Source organism: Electrona antarctica, assembly GCF_951216825.1.
Source record: "Electrona antarctica genome assembly, chromosome: 12".
NCBI classification, from domain to species: domain Eukaryota; kingdom Metazoa; phylum Chordata; class Actinopteri; order Myctophiformes; family Myctophidae; genus Electrona; species Electrona antarctica.
The window spans coordinates 51,050,211-51,077,821 of record NC_136793.1 but is presented as its reverse complement, the minus strand read 5'-3'; the positions used below and the strand labels follow the sequence as shown (position 1 = coordinate 51,077,821).

At 43.1% G+C, this 27,611-nt stretch overlaps 1 protein-coding gene across 3 annotated transcripts in view; it reads left to right on the top strand.

Moving 5' to 3' along the window:
* LOC306934678 (uncharacterized protein) overlaps positions 1 to 27,611 on the top strand; it is a 190,021-nt gene that overhangs the window by 151,178 nt on the left and 11,232 nt on the right. For all 3 annotated transcript variants that reach the window (XM_079517349.1, XM_079517350.1, XM_079517348.1), the window contains 25 exons: positions 1,325 to 1,378; positions 1,774 to 1,827; positions 4,167 to 4,220; positions 4,728 to 4,772; positions 5,377 to 5,421; positions 5,972 to 6,079; positions 6,662 to 6,715; positions 7,795 to 7,848; positions 9,160 to 9,213; positions 10,294 to 10,401; positions 10,501 to 10,554; positions 18,359 to 18,466; positions 18,882 to 18,935; positions 19,635 to 19,688; positions 20,519 to 20,572; positions 20,688 to 20,741; positions 21,588 to 21,695; positions 22,700 to 22,753; positions 23,478 to 23,531; positions 23,648 to 23,701; positions 25,151 to 25,204; positions 25,642 to 25,695; positions 26,309 to 26,362; positions 26,572 to 26,625; positions 26,747 to 26,800. In XM_079517349.1, coding sequence (XP_079373475.1) covers positions 1,325 to 1,378; positions 1,774 to 1,827; positions 4,167 to 4,220; positions 4,728 to 4,772; positions 5,377 to 5,421; positions 5,972 to 6,079; positions 6,662 to 6,715; positions 7,795 to 7,848; positions 9,160 to 9,213; positions 10,294 to 10,401; positions 10,501 to 10,554; positions 18,359 to 18,466; positions 18,882 to 18,935; positions 19,635 to 19,688; positions 20,519 to 20,572; positions 20,688 to 20,741; positions 21,588 to 21,695; positions 22,700 to 22,753; positions 23,478 to 23,531; positions 23,648 to 23,701; positions 25,151 to 25,204; positions 25,642 to 25,695; positions 26,309 to 26,362; positions 26,572 to 26,625; positions 26,747 to 26,800 — 1,548 coding nt within the window. The remainder of the gene's footprint in view (positions 1 to 1,324; positions 1,379 to 1,773; positions 1,828 to 4,166; positions 4,221 to 4,727; positions 4,773 to 5,376; positions 5,422 to 5,971; positions 6,080 to 6,661; positions 6,716 to 7,794; positions 7,849 to 9,159; positions 9,214 to 10,293; positions 10,402 to 10,500; positions 10,555 to 18,358; positions 18,467 to 18,881; positions 18,936 to 19,634; positions 19,689 to 20,518; positions 20,573 to 20,687; positions 20,742 to 21,587; positions 21,696 to 22,699; positions 22,754 to 23,477; positions 23,532 to 23,647; positions 23,702 to 25,150; positions 25,205 to 25,641; positions 25,696 to 26,308; positions 26,363 to 26,571; positions 26,626 to 26,746; positions 26,801 to 27,611) is intronic.

The window sequence follows — 27,611 nt, the reverse complement described above, 5'->3', positions numbered from 1 at the left end:
AAAAACAGTGCCCTCTGCTGTTTGTCTCCTCTTCCGGCTCTGGGGCGCGAGTCAAAATTGAAGGCACAATTTTCCCCGAGATTCCTTGCGAAGCCTTTCCGTAAAACACAAGTCCCGGAAAAGACGCGCTATGATTGGCCAGCCCAGTAGTCACTTGAGTGACAGCGAGAGACATGGTGGAGTCGCATGAGTGACGTACGTAACGTACGCCACTTAATTGGGCAGCGACGCAGCGTGCCTTCAGCACTTCCGCTTGACTTCCTGCCTTCAATGGAGACACGTCGCTCCAATCAACTGCAGCGGCCAGTGAGGCATCTATTATTTTATAAGAATAGGCTATATGTATTAGGCCTGACCTAGCATTTTTTTTTAAATCTTCTAAATCCTCCAGTTTTCTGAAATAAATATTTTCACGATTTTTCAAAAATAGCAGACCTACAAGCTCGTAGCGCGCCACTCGGTGGCGCGCTGAGCTTGTAGATCCCATTAGTGGAGGTATATCTGGCAGAATGCACAGGAGATATATACTTCTACTACTATAACCCCTCTTATGATTGGACGGCTAGACTGTACTGCTCAATCACGCTGTGCCACCAGAGATGCGTGCCAGGTGTCAATCAACCGTTTTTATTTAGCGCAAATCTTCGTAGAAACGGGATATTATCCATTTAGGCCTGACCTCAAAATTTAAAAAAAAATCGTCTAAATCCTCCAGTTTTCTGAAATAAATATTTCCACTATTTTTCAAAAATAGCAGACCTACAAGCTCGTAGCGCACTATGAGCTTGTAGATCTGCTATTTTTCAATAGCTAAATTATAACGTAATGTTTAACCCATTCAGGCCTGACGTCGACATTTAAAAAAAAAAAGTTTTCTAAATCATGACAATTTTCGGAAAGATTTGAGGCACATTTTAACGATTTTTCAAAAATAGCAGACCTACAAGTTCATAGCGCGCCACTCGGTGGCGCGCTATGAGCTTGTAGATCTGCTATTTTTCAATAGCTAAATTATAACATAATGTTTAAAACGCTAACGCTAACGTGACATGGATGCGTTCCAGGTCTCAATGGATTAAAACACCAAAAGGGGTTCCCGCCCAAAATGGGTTATAGAGGTATGGAATTTTTTGGAAGCTGACGTTTGATTATTTACAGGTCTTGACGCGTTTATATATTGTACAGGTCTAGAAAAGTCTGTGTGAAATAAATCCTATTCAGTTCAGGTACACAGTACTTTATTGACACGCATGCAATACTGTTACCTCCTATCAGTTTTGTATTTATTGAATATTAATCACCTGTCTTAACTTCTCCATTGAAGGGCCTCACTGGGAAACCAGGTGTGGTTGGCCCTCAGGGCCCGGTGGGCATGTATGTAAGTGACCTTCTTCTACTGTACATTGTTGTATATCGTGTCCTTGTACTGTACATTGTTGTACAGTATATTGTGTTATTGTACTGTACATTGTTGCATATTGTGTGTTTGCAACTTTTAATTTTGCGAGAATGCTATACTTTCCTGTTAGGAGTTCATCTCAATCAAAGCAATTTTACTACAAGCCTTAGCGTATTTATTTACTGTATTAAAATGTTCAAGTAGTACAACTAATAATTGATAATACATTTTAAGTTTTTTCTCACAATCTTGCCATAGTATTACAGCCGATTTAGTACTTTTTATCTCAGACAAGAGAGAATCTGTAAGATTTGGTTCTGTTCAACCAGGATCTTGTATGAATTGTTACCTGTGCATTTTCAACTCCTCCGCAGGGCTACCCTGGAGCACTGGGCCTGACCGGGAGGCCAGGTCATATGGGGGAGAGGGTAAGGCGTGATCCCCTATTGCGTAACACCCCCATCCGCACTGCCAGCGAATAGCGATGCGAGCGAGCGAGCGATGAATACACGTTTTTCAATTAGACTGTACTGACGTACAGCGATGACAACGCGCCGTGCAGCAACGCCGTCCACCCCTTGAGCGAGGTTTCGCGGCCCCAATGCACTTATTGGTTGAGATCTACACACTATTATTTATTGGATATTTGATTGGTTCAGGCTACGTCGCAACGCAATGACCCGACAGGGGCGGTGGCCCAGAGGTAGAGTGGCCGGATGGTAACCGCAAGGTTCCCAGTTCGAACCCGGGCTCCCCAAGAGTTAGCGAAGTGTCCTTGAGCAAGACGCTGAACCCCCAAATTGCTCCTGATGTGCTGGTTGGTGCCTTGCATGGTTTCTGCCGCCATCGGTGTATGAATGGGTGAATGTAATGCACAATCTATGACAAAGCGCCTTGGATGAAGGCGCTATATAAATGCACCATTTACACTCCATATCAGGACTGTTTTTCATGTGATAACGCTTGCTCCTTGCCTGTGCAGATGAGGTGCAAGGCCTGGTCATATCCTCATTAACCCATGAAGACCTGAGGTCGATTCTACAAATGCCTTCGAAATCAGTAGTTCTCACAAAAAAAAATAGCAGATATACAAGCTCACAGCGCTTCATGCTGTGAGCTTGAAAATCCAACGCTACAATCTAAAATCACACGGTTTGACAGAGGTCATTCAATGTACCGCATGTTAACAGAGGTAATTCAATGTACCGCAGTTGAACCGGAGCCACAATTCGTTCACACATACAGTTCAACTTTGACATGCAACTCTTGCTTCGGATGGGGTGGGAGCTATCGTTTTATATAAGCCCATCCCACGTAATTCTGTTTTGTTCAATATTAGCTCTTCCCGAATATAAAATGTAAATCCAGAGAGAGGTGGCATGGTTCCGTCAACCGTGGCGTGAAGCAGGAGTAGATGGTATTGTAGAACGGTTTCCTTCCACACGGATGTTGAGTGTTTTCTCCCAAGCAAAACGCTAAGCTACAGTTGGAGGCCATCGATATTGTCCTTTTCTTTTTGCTGAGGTTTGCGTGATCTGCGCAAAAGGACAGTTAACCCATTTGGGCGGGAACCCCTTTTGGTGTTTTAAACATTATGTTATAATTTAGCTATTGAAAAATAGCAGATCTACAAGCTCATAGCGCGCCACCGAGTGGCGCGCTACGAGCTTGTAGGTCTGCTATTTTTTTTAAATCGTGAAAATATTTATTTCAGCAAACTGAAGGATTTAGATGGATTTTTTTAAATTTTGAGGTCAGGCCTAAATGGGTCAAATGATAAGGGACAATATCGGTGGCACCCAACTGTAGTGCACCTCACACACCTGGCCGAGTAAAGCCGACCTTCCTGTCCCCCGAGGACATGCAAGAGATTAAGCTCTTGTAACTGTGTCTTGTACAGTTGCGTGCCACTGATATTGTCCCTTATCATTTGACCCATTTAGGCCTGACCTCAAAACTTTTAAAAATCCTTCTAAATACTGAAAAAATACTTCTAAATTTTCACGATTTTTCAAAAATAGCAGACCTACAAGCTCGTAGCGCGCCACTCGGTGGCGCGCTATGAGCTTGTAGATCTGCTATTTTTCAATAGCTAAATTATAACATAATGTTTAAAACACCAAAAGGGGTTCCCGCCCAAAATGGGTTAACTGTCCTTTTGCGCAGATCACGCAAACCTCAGCAAAAAGAAAAGGACAATATCGATGGCCTCCAACTGTATGACTTGTGCTTTAGGAGACATTACATTTAATTACATTTTTTTGCGGCTTTATTGGTAGAGTGGCCACTTGGCAACCGGAAGGTTCCCAGTTTGATCCCGGGCTCCATCAGAGTTGGTGTTGAGGTGTCCTTGAGCAAGACTCTGAACCCCTAATTGCTCCCGATGTGCAATTTGGTGCGACTGGGTGAATGTAATGCACACTCTCTATGTGAAGCGCCTTGGATATAGGTGCTATATAAATGCACCATTTATTTTACCATTTACATTGCCAACGCAAACATGAATCAATACGTAAGCGTAAATCAAGACTAGTGAATGCGCTTTTTGGTTGATTCTTTCCAATGTGTCGGGTAACTGTGGGATTTCCGTTTGTTGTCTCTGCTTTTGTTTGTGGAGAAAGTCACAGAACTGGTTTGAACTCGCATATAACGCATCAGATCGACCTAATCTGTTAGACGAAATTAATGTACTGTAGGTATATTCTGGTTATATGAGTACTTTTAATTGAAATGATTTGATTTCTGTCCTCTGTCTGTCTGCTTGAAGGGGGGAGCTGGTATCAGAGGATCTCCTGGTCTCAGAGGAAAGGTCGGGCCTCCAGTGAGTATTTGAGTTATATTTCTGGACCGTCTCTGTAGCCTGGCTGTTCAACCATGCAGGGGTGTCTCAGTGGCCTGGCGGTTCAACCATGCAGGGGTGTCTCTGTAGCCTGGCTGTTCAACCATGCAGGGGTGTCTCAGTGGCCTGGCGGTTCAAGGCACACCCACTGATACCCCATATTTCCACAGGCTTGTGGGTTCACGTCTGCCTCATGTCACGACCTCTGTCCCATGTCGCCCCAGCCACCTATCACCATTCTCCCTTTCCAAATCTGTCGTGACTCATGCTACACTGTGCACTGTGTGGAAATGACAAAAAGATATGTCCTATATCTTGCCAGGAACATTGTTGTTTTGTTGTTTGTAACAGACTTTGTACCATTGTCTTGAGACTATGCACAAAAACCAAATCTCACACACCTTTTTTTACTTTTACGTAAAACTGTGCTGTGACAATGACGGATGATTCTGATTCTGACAGATGATGATGATGAGTTATTATTTACAGGGTTTGCCAGGCTCCCGTGGCGAGCGGGGACCACCAGGACCTCAGGTGAGAAAGTGATCAGTGAATAAGTCAACAAGAGGTTGATGCTAAATGACCACAGAGCTGGGAGTCTAGCTCTGGTCCAGAGCGTTCTAGATGCAGTGTTGTTTTTGGCAGCAAAATTAGATTTTAGTTTTAGTTTAGTCATAGTTTAGTTTAGTTTTAGTCATAGTCTTTTGAATGGTTTTCATTTAGTTTTAGTCACCTGGAATGTTTTAGTGTTGGTCTAGTTTTAGTCGACTAAATATCATAATGCATTTTGTCTGGCCTTGATGGCGTCGTAATGACGGCTGAAAATAGCCGATCTACAAGCTCACACGTTGTGAGCTTGTAGATCTGCTATTTTCAGCATGCAACCAACTGTAAAATGACTTCTACTGGATCTCTTGTCCACTATAGTCCCTTCCTAACATTTTAGTCTAGTTTTAATTTCTTGACGGAATTGTCAATATATTTACTCTTAGTTTTAGTCACCATAGCTTAGTTTTCATTTCGTTTCCATTTAGTTTTCGTCTCAGTTTTAGTCGACGAAATCAACACTGGTTAGAAGGAGAACTGCTTCCGCGGGTGCAGTTTCACAGTATTGTCTTCTGTCTTTTCTCCATCTCAGGGACGTCAAGGAGAGATTGGACCTAAAGGTGTTCCGGGACCCCTTGTAAGAAATAACTTAAACAAAAAGAAGTTCGCTCTGAAAGAATATATAAATTCAAAGATGTGTGCCGCATTTCTACGATTTTTCAAAAATAGCAGACCTACAAGCTCGTAGCGCGCCACTCGGTGGCGCGCTACGAGCTTGTAGGTCTGCTATTTTCCAATAGCTAAAGTATAACATAATGCTTAGTTAAAACACCAAAAGGGGTTCCCGTCCAGAATGGGTTAATACCCGTTTACAGAATACATGGGTTAATACCCGTTTACAGAATACATGGGTTAAAATCCGTAGCTTTTAATTTTTAAAGTGCTGTAAATCCATGTCGGTGAAGCATCGTACAGGGCAAGCATGAGCCCCTGTTTAAATTACACAAATATGCAGATTATTCACATTCTGTAGCAAAGAGCAAATGTCTTTTATAATGTGCTCAATAACTGCAGCAAGAGATCTAAGCCGAGTTTAATAAAGCACGGAAATGGGATTTGGAGTGAAATGCTTTTTTTTCAGCTGTAAGGTGTGTCCTGAAAGGTGTCTCTTCTATGTATGGTTCCAGGGCCTTACGGGGCAGCCGGGTCCAGAGGGGGGCTTGGGAAACCCCGGCCCCCCAGGGAGCCAGGGGCCTCCAGGGCCGACGGGCCCCGTCGGACAAGGAGGGTTTCCAGTGAGTACATACTTTTTTGTATGAATTGCAATTTCATTAAAGGACCACTTCACCATTTTTTCCTACTCAGTCTGTGTCTCATAGGAGGGCTTTGGGCAGTTTGGACACCCGTCCACCAGTGACATCATCATTAGGCAGATTTTTAAACAAGATTTGTTTTAAAATATATTTAGATTTGTATTATCGTGAGAACGATGGCTTCAACTTTTGCAGTGCAACTTTTCAGGAAAAGAAAGCCTGCCGTTTCTATTAGCTTGGATTCACCATCGATGATGTCACTGGTGGACGGGTTTCCGAACTGCCCACAGCCTTCCTATGAGACACAGACTGAGTAGGAAAAAAATGGTGGTATTTTATCATGAACATTAGTTAGGACCAATAAGGAAGAGAAGTTGAAAAGTGGTGAAGTGGTCCTTTAATATAATACTACATTCTGTGAGATTAGGCTGCGCCACCATAATCTAAATCAGACCGCTGTACAGTTCTACATGTGGTAAAGCATACATTGCACGTTGATTTACAGTGTAAAGATTAATAGTAATGTAACTGTCTGCGTATAATGCCAATGTTTTCTTCCATCAGGGCCCAACTGGGCTAAATGGATTGAGGGGTCACACTGGAGAAAAGGGACAGCAGGTAACAGATGATACACATACATCCACTATCGCTAACAGTCCCCCAGGGCTCTGTACTAAATCCACTACCATTCACCAAAAAATCACACCTGTGTGAACTGAGTGGTGCAGTGACGTCACACACTAACCATAGCAACCATGCTCACCCGTGCGTGGGGCCACGTACAGGTACACACATACACAGATACAGACAAAGCTGGTTGTTGGAGTGGTTTGCACCACTCAAAAAATGGCTGATCTACAAGCTCACAAGGCGTCGCAGCGATGCAATGTCTGTGAGCTTGTAGATCTGCCCCCCCCCCCCTGAACATTCACCCCAGAATCGGGTTCCTGTTGTTAACCCATTAAGACCTGGAGCGTGTGTCACCCAATTAGCTTAACCACTTTAACCATTATTTTACACTTTAGCTATTGAAAAATAGCAGATATACAAGCTCATAGCTCATTCGTGTGCAAATCTCTCTCTCTCTGCAAATCTTTGAATATATATATTCTTTCACAGCAAAACCTTCTTTTAACTCGAATCTTTGCTTCCGGGGGTCCCTGGAACAGCAGCATATTTTCAGATGGGACGGGGGACGGAGGGGCGGGGGACGGGGGGGGGGGCAATTACATAACATTTTTGGGGTCCTTGACATGAGATAGTTTGAGAACCGCTGATATAGAAACATGGGACATTTCAGAAAACTGTCATGATTTAGAACAGGGGTTCTCAACCCGTGGGTCGCGACCCCTCGGGGGGTCGCCAAATTATTTTAGGGGGTCCCCAAATTATCTACAAGCTATGAGCTTGTAGATCTGCTATTTTTCAATAGCTAAATTATAACAATGCTTAAAACACCAAAAGGGGTTCCCGCCCAAAATGGTTTAAGGTTATTGTAGCAGTCAATTTATATTGGGGGTCGGGAGGGGGGCGGGGGTCCCGAGACATTGCCAAAGCATTTCCGGGGGTCCCCGGCCAAAAACGTTGAGAACCCCTGATTTAGAAGACATTTAAGAATGTGCAGGTCTCAGTGATTGAGAGCTGCTGCATCGGAGCGATGTTCGGCACCGACGTGACCGAGTGTTCTTCTTTCGTAGGGAGAGCGTGGGCCTGCAGGGGGTGCTGGACCACCAGGTCTGGATGGACAGCAGGTGTGTTTGACAACACTGACAAGTCATTGTACAAGTACATGGCAGTGTTGTTTTCATCGACTAATACTACCCTTTTCCACTGACATGAAAACTAAGCTATGATGACTAAAACTGAGACTAAATATATTGACAATTTAGTCAACAAATAAAAACTAGACTAAAATGTTAGGAAGGGACTTGTGGACAAGAGATGCAATAATAAATGAAAGACGTCATTTTACACTCATGCTGAAAATAGCCGATCTACAAGCTCACAACGTGTCGCGCTGTGACGCGTTGTGAGCTTGTTGTGCTTAGAAGCTTAGAGAAGATTGGCTATTTTCAGCAAGGGTAAAACCAGCCATTACGACGGCGTCAAGGCCCACCAAAATACATTTTGTTCGACTGTAGAATGATATTTAGTTAGTACTTAACACTAAAACATTCCAGGTGACAAAAATGTGACTAAAACGCCCAGGCGGTGGCGTAACCGTCTGGGCACCCGACTGGTAATCCAGTCGCAGTGTGCCGCGGGTTCGACTCCCGAGCCCGACACGGCCTTTACTGCATGTCTTCCCCCATCTCTCTCCCGTTTCCTGTCAGCCTACTGTCTGTCCCTTCAAAAACCAATAAAAAGGCGTAAGCCGCAAAAAAAACATATCTTAAAAAAAAATGTGACTAAAACAAAAATAGAAATTTGCTGCCAAAAACAACACTGACCAAAGCCTTTTTTATTTGATTTTGATTTGTGCAGCAGCTTGGTCACTGTCGGACTGTCTACTGTCTACTGACACTTTTCAGAAACATGTTATTATTTTGTTAATTTTGTTAATACTTTTCATTGGTTATATTTTCACATAATCCCCAGACAGACTTAATACTTTAAAACCTGCATGGCGTCCATAATCCCCATTTTGACATTTCGAAAATAAACGCTAATCTTTAAGCTTGTAGATGGCCTATTTTCGCAACTTTTGTGCAATGCTGTCATGTGGCAAAGTATAAACTAGGTCATTAATTTATGGGGAAAAAAAATATATATATGAACAGATGAAATATGGAGATGCTACAAGTTATTTTATTTTTCCTGACAGTGACCTGCTCCATTTAAATCAGTCACGTCTTAAACTCGTGTGTGTGTGTGTGTGTGTGTGTGTGTGTGTGTGTGTGTGTGTGTGTGTGTGTGTGTGTGTGTGTGTGTGTGTGTGTGTGTGTGTGTGTGTGTGTGTGTGTGTGTGTGTGTGTGTGTGTGTGTGTGTGTGTGTGTGTGTGTGTGTGTGTGTGTGTGTGTGTGTGTGTGTGTGTGTGTGTGTGTGTGTGTGGTGTATCCAGGGTGCTCCTGGACCACCTGGAGAAGAGGGGACTACTGGAGCAAAAGGCAACCAGGTCTGTGGTTGTTTATTAAAGTAATAACATTCAAACTTTATCGTAATTACATCATGTCTGTATTAGCCTGACAGATGCACTATTCTATTACTAGGCATGAGCCAACTACTGTAATTTATAGGGATGGGCAATGCATCGGTCATCATATCGGTATTGGAGGATTTTACGGTTACAAAATTCAGCCGTTAGCTAACTTCCGGTTCAAGACCCCGGGTAATTGTTTCACCTTGAATAAGGCACCTCACTGAAAGGACCTTTGGCAGTCAATGAGTTATATATACAGGTTTAATGTTTGTCTTTAGTTCAATGTTTGTTTTGTAAACGCCATTGACAATGAAGGGACAATTTATGTCATAATGTGCCTCATTACGTCATATTGTCTCTTTATTGTTAATGGCGTTTAATGTTTGTGTTGGAACCGTTTGTTTTACATCACCATTACATCACCTAATCCAGGGGTTCTCAACCCGTGGGTCGCAACCCACGCCAAATTATTTTGGGGGGTCCCCAAATTATTAAAAAAAAAACAGCAACTGAATGGCTGGAAAGTGGAAATAAAGAGTTTACATGTAGTACACATAGTACATGCATACACCTTCCTTAATGATTATATCTGGTTTCAGTATTTATTTATGGTGTATTGTCTCTATTATTAAGGTTATTGTAGCAGTCAATTAATATTGGGGGTCCCGAGACATTGCCAAAGCATTTCCGGCCAAAAACGTTGAGAACCCCTGACCTAATCAACATGAGTTAGACTTTAATATATCAGCGCCCCTCACTTCACACGGGTGTGATTTTCTCTTTTTACCTGGAACAATAATATTGGGGGGGGGGGGGGGGGGGGGGGGGCATTCTCAGCGGCCAAATGCATATCATTTTGGCGGTACCTGACATGAAAAAGTTTGAGAATACAGAAACATAGGGTTTCTTTTTAGAATTTAGAAGACCTATTCAGAAGAAGGTCTTAAAAATGAGTTAAAGATGACAGAACACCGCCCGCAAACACTGTCACATGCACATTAAAGTGACACGAAGGAATCACTAACTGACTGGACGATCTCCTTCCTGGTAAGACAGGGAGCCGGAGGCCTCCAGGGGCACCAGGGGACCGAGGGGCCACAAGGAGAAGCGGGGTCACAGGGCTCCCAGGGGACGCAGGGAAAGCCCGGGCCAAGCGGCAAAGAGGTCAGCCGCGCATTACTGCACGTAACACAGCCTCTGTTCATTGACTATGGCCGCCTGGCGGGTGACGATGACGTGTTTTCCTTCTTTACTATCATATAGGGAGAAGAGGGGGAACCAGGCATTGTGGGGGATCTAGGCCCTAAAGGACAAAAGGTAAACAAGAAAAGTCATATTTTACCAGCTGCTTATTGTAAAAGCTGACAGTAAATGTGTGATGGGCATTTGCAGGAAACACACTGTGATTTCACTAAAGAAAGTAGTTACACTTCTCGGCCACCAGGAAGAGCCACTTCCTTGTTAGCTCTTTTTTTTTTTTGGCAAAGTACGAATATATTCGTACCCCCCAGCTATGTACGTATATATTCGTATCTTTACAGCTATAGGATCTTTACAACTCCTCTCATTTCTGGCGATAGGTGATCACCACGATTCACCAGTGTGCCCTAATGACAATGATAGCCAATCCTTAGAGTGAGAGTGTGCAGGGGGCTACAGTGGGGATGAAAATGATCCTCTTAAAGTGAACGCAGGCGCAGGTTATGCTACCACCTAGCGGCACCGAAAGAATTAATGTTCACTCAGCCATGCAGTACAGCTATAGTCTGTGTGTTTATGTCAGCTTTTGCCAAACAAATGCATAGAGAAACAAGTGTCAATCTCACACAATCTCAACATATTCGATAAAATCTATGCATGTTTGAATCCAGATTTAGCTACTGCTGTATGTCTGTGAACATCACGTCAAAACCACTAGCATAGCTACCTAGCAAAAAAAGGACCGAGACTTGGCAGGACCATTAGGAACGAGGCTTACTGTCCCATTGGCCGTATAGGGCTTAGTCTCCCGGCCAGCCAATCATGAACATCTCTCCGCTGCTAGTCCTCTGGGTGAATGTTGACATCCATAGACTTGACATCCATAGACTTGACATCCATAGACTTAGCTGCCATATGATGTAATTCCGAAAGCCAGACGTCGGAAGGGCTTATACGCCCCTCAAAATGATATATTGACAATCACTAAGTTAAAGCTCTATTATGTATGTAATTTGCTTTAGTGTATAAAATGTAATTTTGTTCAATCTGTGTGGTACAGTATGTTAATAATACCATATATCGAGTATAACATTGGGGTGGTTGTATTCATACATGCTCTTTCATTGAGACATATAGGCTGGACATGACCTTAATCTTTGACACGAGCCCGTTTCTGGATTGTGACCTAAAGTTTAAAATTTAAATTTTGCCCCTGAGCAAGCAGGCAGGCTCTATTATTAGCTCTGTGGTAAAAATGTCAGCGCAGGAGACTCGGGTTGAAATCTCTGGTAGAACAGGCAAGTTACTTTGTGCAGCTTTAATATAATATTTTAGGCCTGACGTCGAAATTAAAAAAAAAGTCTTCTGAAAGAATATATATTCAAAGATCTGTGCCGCATTTTCACGATTTTTCAAAAATAGCAGACCTACAAGCTACGAGCTTGTAGATCTGCTATTTTTCAATAGCTATAAAGTACAACATAATGCTTAGTTAAAACACCAAAAGGGGTTCCCGTCCAGAATGGGTTAAGGTAGTTAGGGTTGGGTACATTTCCATTGGTAAAGGAGGAAAACGATATGCACATCCCAGTTTTTAAATGCGGTGCTGGACCAAATCAAATGTAGAAAAAGTGGAATGTCCGCACACGATGTAATTCTGCTCCCCGTCCTTTTATTTCAACCTATATATATTTCCATTGGTGCCATTTGGTGCACATGATGGGGCCTATTTTCGCAAGTCCCTTATCCCTAAACTTATTTGCCTTTTTTTTCCTTTTTTTTTTTTTGAAAAACATCAAACACACGTTCCACACCACCACAGGGAGTGCAGTGCCCGGCTCTGAGCCACTCTGTTACACTCACCCCCCCCCCCCCTTTTGACCTCATCCCACAGGGAAACCCGATCCGGGTCACGGCACCAATGTAACGCCCGGGATTCGAACTCGGGTCTCCCGCGTGAAAGTCCAACATCTTAACCACTAGACCAAAGGGATATCCCTATGGACCGGGGGAGATATTAGACTATTGAGGCCATCAGGCAGAGGCTCTGAGCCACTCTGTTACATATGGAGCTGGCCTGTTCTCACAACACTCCATATTTGGGCATGCCTGACAGAACTCCATATAAGCCTGTTCTGACCTCACAACACTCCATATTTGGCATGGCTGACACAGAACTCCATGTATAGGAATAAAGGGACAGAGAGACACATACAGAAATCAGACATCATTCTGACGTCGGGCATAAAAGGGACACAGACATAATATCTGGGTGGGGCCTGCATTTCCAACTTGCATCACCGCCGTAGAGGCCCCACGGGCGTCGGGCACCTCTCTAGTTCTCTAAAAAAAAATCAACTAGCTGATCCACATCGACACGTTGTGAGCTTGTAGATTGACTATTTGAACTACTCAAAAAAGATTTTTCAAAATAGTAAAAAATAGGGGTGCGCCGATGTATCGGCCGACAATCGGTAGGGGCCGATATTTGCCTTAACTGCCATCGGCGCATCGGTAAAAAACTTGACTTTCACCGATGGCGGTGCAGGCCGATGGTCTCCTCTGCAGGCAAATCCGGTTATACAGTGTGTACACCCATGTACGGAGATGTACAGTTGGGTGCCACCGATATTGTCCCTTATCATTTGACCCATTTAGGCCTGACCTCAAAATTTAAAAAAAATCCTTCTAAATCCTCCAGTTTTCTGAAATAAATATTTTCACGATTTTTCAAAAATAGCAGACCTACAAGCTCGTAGCGCGCCACTCGGTGGCGCGCTATGAGCTTGTAGATCTGCTATTTTTCAATAGCTAAATTATAACAATGTTTAAAACACCAAAAGGGGTTCCCGCCCAAAATGGGTTAACTGTCCTTTTGCGCAGATCACGCAAACCTCAGCAAAAAGAAAAGGACAATATCGATGGATAGAGCGGCTGCATGTCGCTCAGTGCACTGAGTGCAATGGTATTCCTCCGCCCCCCTCCCCTCACAGGCTCTCACACACAGGCAGTGGGCACCGTTTCAACTCAAAGACAGGACAGACTTTTTTCTTTTTCTTTAGTTTTCAGTTTACCAAACTATAATCCACAAGTTAGTGACGGTGTGGTGAGCGCTATAGTGAATACCCTTGCGCAGCGCGATGTAATTAACACCAGCTGCAAACGATCAATCGTCTTTAATTGTGTGATTAACGGATTATATATACTGTATAAAAATAATTTTGGGCCAAATAAATACAATACTGGGCGTTGGGGGGGCGCGTCAGCACGGTCAACGTCAAAGTCCTCCACATCCCCAAAGATAATCATTCGTGCCATACTCGGCCTATATGCACAACCGATTGTTTTAATTCAAAGTGGTATATATTCTGTGAAATAGTTATCTATAGTGTTGCGTCCACATGCAGCGCGTTGTGAGCATTTTCGGTGCGCACTCACCATGAATCCAAGCAGAGGTCCTCACAAGTATAGGTAAAACACCGCCGCCACCACCACCAACCGGCCCGCCGTGCAAAAAGTTGAGATCTAACGTGTCATACTCAGCCAATCATCAACCGATTGTTATAATTCCAAATGGTCTATACTCTATACTAAATTTATATTTTCAATTTTTCATGGGTGTATACGTCATAGAGTCAGAGAAAGGAGAGAGATGGTAGGGTAAGCACTATGGCCCTCATTTATCAACCGTGTGTACGCCAAAATATGGGTGTACGCCGAAATTACCGCAATTTTCGGCATTTACCATTTGCGCCAACGTTTGATTTTGAACTTGAGCCAAGACAATAACCACGTCTGGTCGGGAGCTGTCGTACGCTTTGTCCTCACCTGTTTTTCTGTCGTAGAACAGCGGAGCAGCATTGTTTGACCAGCTGAGAGGCTGTCACAGGCATCGAAACATATGTATTCACTCCTAAAATGTTTATATAAAACTGTATAGGTATGTATATGGGCTAAATGTAAAAAAGTAAAAAAAAGTTAAGGAATACATCAACGATGTGTCTTTGTGTCATATGAAATTAGTAGGAGCTTTCCAACTTTACAAGCAAGCAATTAAAATCGCGCATTTAAAAACAATGTTGCAAGTTAGATGCGTAAGCCATTTAAACAGTGTTTTGCATGATGAGCGCATACATGCGAGGATTTGGGCTGTCTGTGCTGAAATATTTCGATGACGGGACGTTGGAGAGTGCAGCGCTGCAGCTGCGGAGAGTCCCAACTTGGGTAGCCTACTGTAGCCTAATCTACAGCAGGCCGATGTCTTTCTGGAGTTACAGTAGCCTATGTGCAATCTCCTCCTCGTTTAATAAACCCGACGCGTCGCTCGAATGCCAAATGTGCCATGCCGGCGTGCCAGCGCAAAATTGGGGACCGCTGACCGCATCGGAGTTAGGTATAGGCTAAACCACCCAGCCAGGCTGCCAGCCCACCAGTGCCAGTGTGCCACATGAGGCTGGTTTAGGCTGCACATTTATATAATTGTCAGTTGATAGCCCAGCCACTGCACCGACTACTACTGCGACTAGCGAGGTAGGCTAATCTAAATAGATTGTCATAAACGTGCATGGTCGCGGTGTCATGAACAGTGATAGAGACAGACAGGACAGGAGAGGAGGAAAACAGCAGCGTGTGTGTGCGCCTATTTGTTATTTAATTCATTGTTCACATGCAGGTTCAGATTTTCGTTCACTAATATATTGTTGTAGGCTATATTAAATGAATAAATACTTTAATAATTTAATATAGGCTACAACTAACAACACACGGCAGGCGCGTAGCGCGGATCAAATGATTGACTGGGCAAATTAGCATGGGGGGGGGGGTAGCCCCGGCCGATAGTGAAGTGTGAAGTGTGAACGGTTTGGGGAACCATTTTAAAACAAAGGCGGCTTGCATGCTGTGGTTTACTAACCAGAAAGTTGCATGCACAATTTATTTAAGATAGGCTATGTCGTATCTTATTGGACACGAAACACCACGAATTACTTAACCAAAACGGGAGAGCGGAGATAATTGTGTGAGACACGGCAGACAGAGTGATGTTCCTTGATGTTTATTTCGAAGTACATAGCATAGCATAGGCCTGGCTGGCCTTGACCAGCCACCAGGTAGTGACTGGCCAACTGACTGAACTGGTTACATTCAATTGCATGACATTAAGTACAGTTTACAAGAGGTGAGAATAGAGGCGTGTTCACTGTTCCCCTGAAGTCAACCCCAGCTTACGCATTGATCAGCCATTTGTTGAGTGGCCACTTTGAACCCATGTTTAGCATTTGATTGCCCTAGGTGTGAGTCAGGATCTCAGGACTCAAACAAAAGGCACAGTAAAAACAACCCCTGTCCCCAGGTGGTCCTTGAATATCAAAGACAGACCCCAATTAAGCCAGCCAGCTAGTCTGACCAACTAAACAGATCACCATATGCTATGAGCACAGTAGCACACATTATGGATAGAATTATGATTTCCAGATTCCACATAACCCCCCTTATGACATATATGTCATATAAAAAAATATGGAACCATAATTCTTACCAGTTACCACCCCCCTTGATCCTCAGTTTAACAATACATTTAAGACACCAGAATAACAGCTTTACCCCAACATGGTTTTCAAACACAGACATTTAAGATTACACAACTCGTCATAAATGATTTCCATTACAGTGTTACAAATACCAGATCACATGAAACTCACCTAAACACTGTATTCGGCTGCCAATTTAATCACTATCCTGACAAGTAATCTTAAACAATGAATAATGGAAAATGATTAGTAAGTTACAATTAGCTGACGTTTAAACAAGACATTGCCGCTTTCAGGAAATTTAGGACGTGCCATAACATATCTATACGTTTATAATGCTTTAAATAAAACTCTGCTCCACTAAGGTATATAGAACATACACACCAAATCACATGAAACTCTCTCTTTGGAGTTTCACAGGACCAAAATCAAAATAAGTCTCCAGACCTATCCTGACCATAAACAAATACATTAACAGGCCAGAGTTTAAGCAATATTTAACTAATTAATACTCTCTTCACGTCTCTAGGAAAACACCTATTTGATTCACAATTAGGCTACTTATGAACCAACTTACCTAATTATACGACAAAACATACCAACATGAGGCCTATTTTTTCATGTTGAAACAAACACGACGCACAATTTTGTAATCAGAAAGAAGGAAAGTTCATCTTTTCTCTGTACGGACAAAGGAAATTCTTCTGTATTCTGCATTCCGTTACCTCAAAGTTCGCTTCAGCTGCAGATCAAGTTGAGAAAATGTTCACCGCTGTTTTCGCTGAAAGATCCCATAACCATCTCATCATCATCTCCCCCCCTCCCAGCTCTGAAACAACAGAGATGGGAAAACGAAGAGAAAAGCAACATCTTCATCACAGACCCCGTAGGCCCGTGAAGGCCCTCAGCTTGCGTTGTCAGTCGGCATGGAAAGTGGAAACCCGCCGCCACGCCAAGCGTCGAGTGGTCGCCTCTCCCCGTCGGGATGAGCGATCCCCTCTCCCCCCTGGAACGCTGGTGTCCCCGTGCCGTGCCTCGCTGCATCGCTCCCCTGCTCGCCGTCCCCTGCGCCGAGTCGAAGATCGAAGGCCCCCGTGAAGGCTGCTGCTCCTCGTCGACCGCTCCCCTCGTCCACCCCGTGCACTGGCTGGATAGTGACGCAGGCCGCCGTTGCGCAACACTCCTCATCGCGGTGGTCCGTCGCCATCCTCCCCCCCGTTCCGCTGGAACCCGTCGTCGTCGTCTTCCACAAAAACCCGCTGATTAGACTGAATAAAAAAGCCAACTGGTTCTTCTCCTAACTGGCGTAAACACCATGAAGGTCGGGATCGCGCACCATCTGTCCACCGGCCGTGTGGAAAGAGATTTCCAGATTCCACAGCTACAACAAACCAGTTGGACTTGCAAGTTGCGTGTGCACACAAGTTGCGTGTGCGACCTTGGAAACTATGGTTTCCAAGGTCGTACTGCAGTTGTTCATGTCGCAAAAACGAGGGCGAGGCTTGATTTCATAGGGCGTGCCAGATAGATTTCAGCCGTCACATTTATAAACGTCCGAACGAAATTAAGGAAGAAACAGCTGTCTGCGATCACTTTGTAAATGCCGACCCGACGTGGGTGTACTACGAATCCTACACTCGAATTTGGGGCAGATTTTACACTCAATTGATAAATGAGGGCCTAAGCCCTGTTAGCCATGCAGCCTATATATTTCATGAGCTGTGGTGGCTTGTTAGGCCTGCACACTCTCAATTATGGATTTTCCCAGCGGTTAATTTCACTGATGTGTACAACCTTTATTCAAATAGTTGCAAATGTATTCATTGAAAAACTGAGCACATGTATTTTTGATCTATAAGGCCAAACATCATTTGAAAGAATATATTCAGAGTAGGCTATATGACAGCCTTTTAAAATCTATATAATTATTATAATTTTACACAGCTGTGCTGCCAGTCTGTTTGCACGAATCTGGGTCAAATCAATTAAGCAGCAGTAACTGCCTATAAGCTCCCCTATTCTCAATATTAAATCAAAAAAAGACAAAATACTTTGCCTGCTATGTATGTTTATCATATACCTTTTAATTTTGCACTAAAAAACATGCTAGACAGGAACTGTAACCAAATAATGGCCCGGTGCAAACATAAATAACGGCCTACTGCAAATAGCAGCCTATAGTTCCTTATAAACGACGGGGTCCAAATCGCAGCATATTAACAGCCCGGGCTACCATATGGAAAAAATATGGTATACAAACATCGGCATCGGTGACTATCGGCTAGATTGTTTACGTTTACTTATCTGAGTTCTATGTCGATTTGTTTTGCTATTTTGTCACAAGACCTACTGTTTCACTAAAAAAACGATTTGTTTTTGCTTTTTTTTTAAAGGGAGATTTAGGAAATCCTGGAGTTTCGGGGTCTGAGGGCCCTCCTGGATTGCAGGGCAAACAAGGACAAAGGGGTTCAAAAGGAGAGAATGGTTATGCCGGACTAATGGTGAGTTACCCACAATGCTGCTTCTTCTCATCTGTATTGTACTGAGTGATGATCCCTTTTTATAGCAAAAGTGCCCAGTCCATTTAAGTGTTCAAGTCTCGTCTTAAGACTCATCTTTTTTTTCTGTGGCTTTTGATCATTCCTGATTTGTTTTGTTGTCAGTTGATCTGATTCATGTCTCGTTGCCATGTGGGTGTAGCCTGGCTAATAAGCCAGACCGAATCAGCCGTTGGCAAAAAAAATAATAATGTGGGTGCACATGCATAATTGTTTTGGACGTTTTTTATTTCATATACATAAATGTGTCTGACATTTTAGATGTTATTGTGTAAAGCACTTTGGTCAATCTTGATTGTTTTTAAATGTGCTATATAAATAAAGCTTGATTTGATAGAATGCTCTGTTATTTCCACAGGGCCAAGGGGGCTTGAGGGGGAAAGTTGGACCATCAGGTTTGATGGGACTACGGGTAAGATTTTGCTGTTGAATGTATGGTAAATATTACACTATTACAAAAACTATTCCGTATTCATCATGTTCACCTCTCTGTACTACTGTACCTCTCTACCTGTACTGTACCTCTCTGCTACTGTATTTACCAGAATTCCCCTCTGGGGTCAAATTTGTCTCATTGCGAACGCCATTGAGCCTTTACTATGAGACCCAGCCTGTGTGTGTGTGTGTGTGTGTGTGTGTCACGCTGTAACACCACCCGCCCGCCACCAGAGGGCACAGCTGTATCACAGACAAAAGCACGCACGCACGCACGCACGCACAAACTAAAAAAAATAAAAATAAACTTAAAAAAATAAACTTTAAAAAAGGAAAAAAAAAGCTCTGTGTGTGTGTGTGTGTGTGTGTGTGTGTGTGTGTGTGTGTGTGTGTGTGTGTGTGTGTGTGTGTGTGTGTGTGTGTGTGTGTGTGTGTGTGTGTGTGTGTGTGTGTGTGTGTGTGTGTGTGTGTGTGTGTGTGTGTGTGTGTGTGTGTGTGTGTGTGTGTGTGTGTGTGTGTGTGTGTGTGTGTGTGTGTGTGTGTGTGTGTGTGTGTGTGTGTGTGTGTGTGTGTGTGTGTGTGTGTGTGTGTGTGTCAGACTGCCACAACAGCTGCGTTCGCTTCCCGCGTCTTACTTGTATGGCTGAGTTGAGCTTCTGTCTTTTTTTCCCCCCAGGGGTTTCCAGGACTCTTTGGCATGTCGGGGATTGATGGGCCACCAGGACAGAAGGTAGGACATTAGGATAGAACATAGGATTGATGGGCCACCAGGACAGAAGGTAGGACATTAGGATAGAACATAGGATTGATGGGCCACCAGGACAGAAGGTAGGACATTAGGATAGAACATAGGATTGATGGGCCACCAGGACAGAAGGTAGGACATTAGGATAGAACATAGGATTGATGGGCCACCAGGACAGAAGGTAGGACATTAGGATAGAACATAGGATTGATGGGCCACCAGGACAGAAGGTAGGACATTAGAACATAGGATTGATGGGCCACCAGGACAGAAGGTAGGACATTAGGATAGAACATAGGATTGATGGGCCACCAGGACAGAAGGTAGGACATTAGGATAGAACATAGGATTGATGGGCCACCAGGACAGAAGGTAGGACATTAGGATAGAACATAGGATTGATGGGCCACCAGGACAGAAGGTAGGACATTAGGATAGAACATAGGATTGATGGGCCACCAGGACAGAAGGTAGGACATTAGGATAGAACATAGGATTGATGGGCCACCAGGACAGAAGGTAGGACATTAGGATAGAACATAGGATTGATGGGCCACCAGGACAGAAGGTAGGACATTAGGATAGAACATAGGATTGATGGGCCACCAGGACAGAAGGTAGAACATTTCAGTGAGACTATATTCTGCATAGCACTGCTATCGCGGAAATGGTTTTAGGGGATTTATTAGGATTTTACTTGATTTGACTCCTGTGCAGTTCTAAGTCAATTTGAACCAACACCAATAACGGAACGATACAATTCAGTGATATTATGTCAGTGTCGGTGAGTATCTTAAGAATTGCCTTTTCTCCAGGGAGAAGGCGGCCATGTCGGTCTGACTGGGATCACCGGAGAAACCGGCCTCAAGGTAAACCACAGGAACCACAACTAGTGATTCGATAATTCACTAATATATTGGCAGAATCGGTATCATTTGTGTCCATTTGTGTCTGATTTCTCACATACTGTCTCTGCGTGGGCAGGGGGTCGCAGGGAGCGGAGGATTCAAAGGTGACATGGGAAAGCCTGGACCAAAGGTGAGTACATCAGTGTTGATTTCGTCGACTAAAACTCTGACGGAAAATGTTCGTCGACTACCTTTTTTCACTGACGAAAACTAAATGAAAACTAAGCTATGATGACTAAAACTAAGACTAAATATACTGACAATTTCATCAACAAATAAAAACTAGACTAAAATGTTAAACAGGGACTAGTGGACGAGAGATCCAGTATAAGTAATTTTACACTTTGTTGCATGCTGAAAATAGCAGATCTACAAGAAGATCTACAACGCGTCGCAGCGTCTGCTATTTTCAGCAAGTGTGAAAGCAGTCGTTACGACGGCATCAAGCCCCGCCAAAATGCATTTTAGTCGACTAAATCAACCGTAGATTTAGTCGACTAAAATCGTATGATGTTTAGTCGACTAAAACTAGACTAACACTAAGACATTCCAGGTGACTAAAATGTGACTAAAACTACATGAAAACTATTCAAAAGACTATGACTAAAACTAAAATGAAAATTTGCTGCCAAAAACAACACTGGAGTACATTGAAGATGGCATCATCATCAAAGAGCCTGAAGCGTCAAACACGCAAGTTTGTGACAATAAAGGTCACTGCCTGGTTTGAATCCCGGAAATGTGAATTAAAAATCCCTCAGAAACCACCATTGAAAATTGCCCTTGAACAAGGCACTCCCAATTTGCAATAGTCGAGTCATTCGCTATTTGTACTGGGTAGTTTGAGTTTCCAGGAATATTGTAAATGTGTTTTAAACAATGTGATTATGACAAGTCGGATGTTTCGAGGAGACGTGCAGTTACAATGCTGGACCTACTGTACAAGTGTTGAATGAACTTTGACCTTTGACCCCAGGGGTCAGCAGGAGCCAGGGGAGGACAAGGTGACACCGGTCCAAAGGGCTTTTCTGGGACCGATGGTCCCAGGGGAGATACAGGAGAAAAAGGGGAGCCAGGTGGACGGGTGAGAATGAATGGACAGTCTTAAATAGGCATGCAACGATTCACTCAACTCTCGATACGGTTCGAATCACAATAGTGTGTTCATGATGTGATTTTTCACGATTTTTCTTTTTTTGACACTAAATTATTTTCCAGACAAATGACTGAAGAATCTTTTTTTCCCCTCTTACACAAATCCAGTATTTCCCTTTTAATTTTCTTCTCTTATCCTCTTACAAAGATCCTGTATTTTCTTCTCTTTTTAAAAAAAACGCGATTCAAATTGATATAACACGATTCAAATTGCCACCTGTGTGAATCGATTTATCATATATCGTTACATGCCTAGTGTAAAATAATTTATGGGTATAGGCCTACATTAGGGTGGCAAGGCCGTGTTGACACTTGCTTTGGCAATGTAAACGTACGTTTTCTCATGCCAATAAAGCTCATTTGAATTGAATTGAAAATTGTGTAGGGTGGTGTTTTACTCATGCGCAGGTTATAGCAGAAAGAACTGAAGAGTTTTGTTATCCAAGTACTTTTACTTAAGTACTGTACTTATGTACAATTTTGAGGTATATGCACTTTACTTATTTCCAATTTCCAATACTTTTACTTCTACTCCACTACATCTCAGAGACAAAACTTGTACTTTTACTCCAAACTTTAGTTACTACAGTAGTTACTTTGGAGATTTTAATTTTGATTAGAAAACATACATTAACCACTTCAACCGTATACATTTCGGCCATTTGAAAATAGCCGATCTACAAGTAGATCTGCTATTTTCAATAGATTTTGTACACATTTTGAACTTGTGAAAAGGCACATTCTGCACAATGAGTACTTTAAGTACATTTTGATGCCGATACTTTTGTACTTTTACTCAAGTACATTTTCAATTCCGTACTTTTACTTGTAACAAAGTAGTTCTAAATTGCAGTATTGGTACTTGTACTTAAGTAAAACAATTAAGTACGTTTTTTCCACCACTGGAATTCAAGTTCCACTTTCTGTTTCCAGGGTCCCGAAGGTCTGCCAGGTGACAACGGACCTAAAGGTCTGGACGGGTTGGAGGTAAGATCAGCACCGGATCTGGACCACATTGATGCATTGTGACACCACATTATGATGTTACCGTATCTATGCACCAAACGTTATTATAGTTTCTGCACCGACTCTATTGGTGTATCTGTCCACCCTGCTCTGTAGCTGTATCTGTCCACCATGCTCTGTGTACCATACTATATTCTTTATTTAACAAAGAATGATGTTCAGGGAATACAGATATAATTGAGAAATCATTCAGTGCTCTGGTGTGGCCCCAGGTTTCCAATCCCCTAATTGCCGCACGCACGCACGCACGCACACGCACGTACGCACGCACGCACGCACGCACGCACGCACGCACGCACGCAAAATCATTCAGTGCTCTGGTGTGGCCCAGGTGGAATCCCCTTTCCAATCCCCTAATTGCCACCTAGTGCAATGCAATGCAAGACAAGACGCACGCACGCACGCACGCACGCACGCACGCACGCACGCACGCACGCACGCACGCACGCACGCGTGTCCTGTCAGAGGCCCTAGGGCCATCATAATATACATTTATTTAACATTTCTAATCACTGTTGAATGAATTACAAAAACAAAACCTATGCCTACACATGTTTATATGAATTTATACATGTTTTTTTCCGGTATCACCCTGGCCTACATGACCTACATGATTATTACATTTGATTCTGGGTACAGTAAATACAACAGCATATCTCTCTGTTTTATCTGCATGTACGTATAGGGCCTGGCAGGGGAGGTAGGACTCACAGGGACCCCTGGCCCTCCAGGACCACAGGTCAGTGTTGCATGAGTGTGCACACACACGCACACACACGCACATGCGTGTGCACCCACACACACCAGACTCTTCTCATGACTGTATCGTCACTTTACCTGTACTTTTCTCTTCAGGGGCCAGGAGGGGAACCTGGTATACCTGGACGACAAGGGCCGAGAGGTCAAAAGGTCACATCGGACTTCTCCGTCCACTTGTTTCATAATATCTGAAATTAACCAAGTATTATGCCCCATTCAATACGTTGTCGTACAATGATGTCACTCTTCGACAATAACACATCTTGATCGATTGAGTCAAAGGTTATGCGAAACACAAACAGCCCCAGGAGCTTGTTTCCATTGTGGTCCAACACTTGAGTATGTGTAGCAGCACGGGTCTGTGTCTATTGGCAGCACCAGTGTCCATATATGGTCATATAAGCATATAAGTGGTGGAAAAAGTACTCGATTGTTTTTACTTAAGTAAAAGTACCAATACTGCAATGTAGGCCTCACTCAGACCTCTACAACAGATTGCTGTAAGCTTGCTGTATACAAAGGGTGTGACACAGCTTGCCCCAATGCATTTCCAATGGGAGTCACATGGTCTGACACAACACTTGTGTCGTATGAGGGGGAGGGGCGCAGTCGAAACACAGCCGAAAGCCATACAACAGCTTGTAGTCCAAAATGTAGTCCTCAAACCATGTGACTTCCGTTGGAAATGCATTGGGGCGGCCATGACACTCACAGCATTCATACAACAAGCATGCAGCAGTAAAAGTGTGGAATTGAAAATGTACTTTAGTAAAAGTACAAAAGTATCGGCATCAAAATGTACTTAAGGTACTAAAAGTATTCATATTGCAGAACGTCCCATTTCACAAGTTCAAAATGTGTAGAAAATCTATTGAAAATAGCCGATCTAGCTCACAATGCGTCGCATTGTGAGCTTGTAGATCGGCTATTTTCAAATGGCCGAAATGTATAGGGTTGAAGTGGTTAAATGGTAAATGGTGCATTTATATAGCGCCTTTATCCAAGGCGCTTTACATAGATTGTGCATTACATTCACCCATTCACACACATATTCATACACTGATGGCAGCGAAAACCATGCAAGGTACCAACCAGCACATCAGGAGCAATTAGGGGTTCAGTGTCTTGCTCAAGGACACTTCGACACTAACTCTGGGGGAACCCGGGTTCAAACTGGCGACCTTGTGGTTACCATCCGGAAACTCTACCCCTGAGCCACCGCCGCCCCTGGTTAATGTATGTTTTCTAATCAAAATTAAAATCGCCAAAGTAACTAGTAACTAAAGTTTTCAGATAATTGTAGTGAAGTAAAAGTACTAATTTTGGCTCTGAGATGTAGTGGAGTAGAAGTAAAAGTACTGGAAATTGGAAATACTCAAGTAAAGTACAAATACCTCAAAATGTTACTTAAGTACAGTACTTAAGTAAAAGTACTTAGTTACTTTTCACCACTGGACATTAGTAGAGAGATGTCCATATCAGGGTACCGCACAGCACATTCTCAGCACATGTAGAAACGGTTAAACGTGTGTAAGAGTTATCCAGATGTCATCAGTTTTTAACATTTTATAACATATTTCACTGAATCACTTTTTTCAGGGAGATGACGGAGAAAGTGGAAGCCCAGGGAAGAATGGGCATGCTGGAAAGAGGGTAGGATTACATACAATTTGAACTGATTATGAACTGATACGTTTAAGATTCTGAACTTACAGTTGGAGGCCATCGATATTGTCCTTTTCTTTTTGCTGAGGTTTGCGTGATCTGCGCAAAAGGACAGTTAACCCATTTTGGGCGGGAACCCCTTTTGGTGTTTTAAACATCGTTATAATTTAGCTATTGAAAAATAGCAGATCTACAAGCTCATAGCGCGCCACTCGGTGGCGCGCTATGAGCTTGTAGATCTGCTATTTTTGAAAAATCGTGAACATATTTATTTCAGAAAACTGGAGGATTTAGAAGGATTTTTTTTAAAATTTTGAGGTCAGGCCTAAATGGGTCAAATGATAAGGGACAATATCGGTGGCACCCAACTGTACTTTTAAGATTCTGACCTTAACTTCAAATCCGTGTTTTGTTCCCACACAAAGGGTAAAAGAGGAAAAGCCGGAAATAGGGGCTTAAGAGGAACACGTGGAGAAAAGGTCAGTTATTCCGACATTTGACCATCGGAAAATCTGACTTGGTTACCTGTCACCATGCAGCCGTTACCAGCTTTACAGTTGACCTTTAAAGGACCACTTCACCACTTTTCAACCTATCTTCATATAGTAGGTCATCACAAATAATCATGAAAAAAATGGCGCAATTTTTTTTCTACTCTGTCTGTGTCCCATGGGAGGGCTGTGGGCAGTTCAGAAACCGTCTTCCAGTGACATCATCGATGGGGAATACAAGCTAATAGAAACTGCAGGCTTACTAGTCCTGAAAAGTTGCAATGCGAAAATGGAAGCCATCGTTCTCACGATAATGAAAATCTAAACATTTTTGTAAAAAAATCTGCCTAATGATGTCACTGGAAGACGGTTTCTAAACTACCCACAGCCCTCCTATGAGACACATACTGAGTAGAAAAGAATCGTGCCATTTTATCATGATTATTAGTGAGGGACCTATTATATGAAGATAGGTTGAAAAGTGGTGAAGTGGTCCTTTAATACAACAATTCCAGTGTTTTGAGCTTCCATGATGAGCTGAAGGTCAAGAGAGGTATCATATTTAAATTTAACAAAGGTTTGATTTGTTTCTGGCCTGCAGGGAAAGAGGGGAGAATTTGGTCCGGTCGGCCTTCCAGGAAGACAGGGTCTTTATGTAAGATATATCTTTAGTGTGTTTGGGCATTCTGTGCCAAAAGGGCTTAACTAATGCATTCCTTAGCAACTAATTTACACAGTCAAATCTTTTTAACTGTGAAAGTTAATTTGGGTCAGGGTCTATTATTTGGTGGTGTTAACTTAATACTGAGGGCTGTATAGTTTACAGTAGGCCTACTTACTGTAAGTCTCTCTCTCTCTTTGAAGGGTGTTGCTGGAACACGTGGACCAACGGGTGAAATGGGTCCTCCGGGCCTGAAGGCAAGTCTCTCTATAGTCTTCTAGACTGACTCCCATTAAGGGATTCCCATTACTTAGACATTGATTGTAAATATATCTTTGTTATTAGAGAAATCATTGTTCTCTTCTCCAAAATGTGCAGGCGGAGGAAGGAATGCCTGGCCTGCCTGGGCCTCCTGGAGGCGAAGGGTTAAAGGTATACCGCTGTCACATCTCCAAATCGGACACATTGATCATGACTGTTCCTTTCCTATAAAGCAGGGGTGCCCATACCTTTTTTACTTGAGAGCTACTTTTAAAATGACCAGCCCAACATGATCTACCCACCCCGAATAAAAATAAATAAAAACTGAGGGAGGTTTGGAATAGCGGCGCTAAGATAAACACACTTAGTAAGTGAAATAGTGGGGAAAAAAGCCTTGCCCCCATTCTGTATGGAAGTGGTAGGTTTTCAGGTTCTTCTGGAAAACAAAGCATTTCCCTACATTTAGAAGCCGTGAAGGGAGCCAACAGGCCCTTCTTGTCAATCAATCAAGTCACCTTAAGTGGCAGATGTCAAAAAGAGGGGTTAAACTTTTGTTTTTGTATTTTAATTATAATTCTTTTGGGGCATGTCATGTGGTCTACCCTTTGTGATCTACTGGTAGATCACGATCTACCTTTTGGGCACCTCTGCTATAAAGGCTATCCATGGCCACTTATGTATACTTTGGCCATTTTCCACTATTCGTCGTAAGACAATCTGCAAGCTTGTATGTTCTTGTACAGCTGCATGTTTTCTCCATTTTGGAAAAAAATTGGACACTTTTGGGAATGACACGGTGAAAGGGGTTTTGAGATGATTGGCACACTGATGAGAAGAGGGAACACACAAGGGGTCACACGGTGACGGTGGCACAGTCGGTAGTGCTGTCGCCTCACAGCTAGAAGGTCCTGGGTTCGATTCCCGCTCGGGGCGCTGTGGGCGCTGGCGGCGTTGGGCGCTGGCGGCGTGTTTAAAAACAACA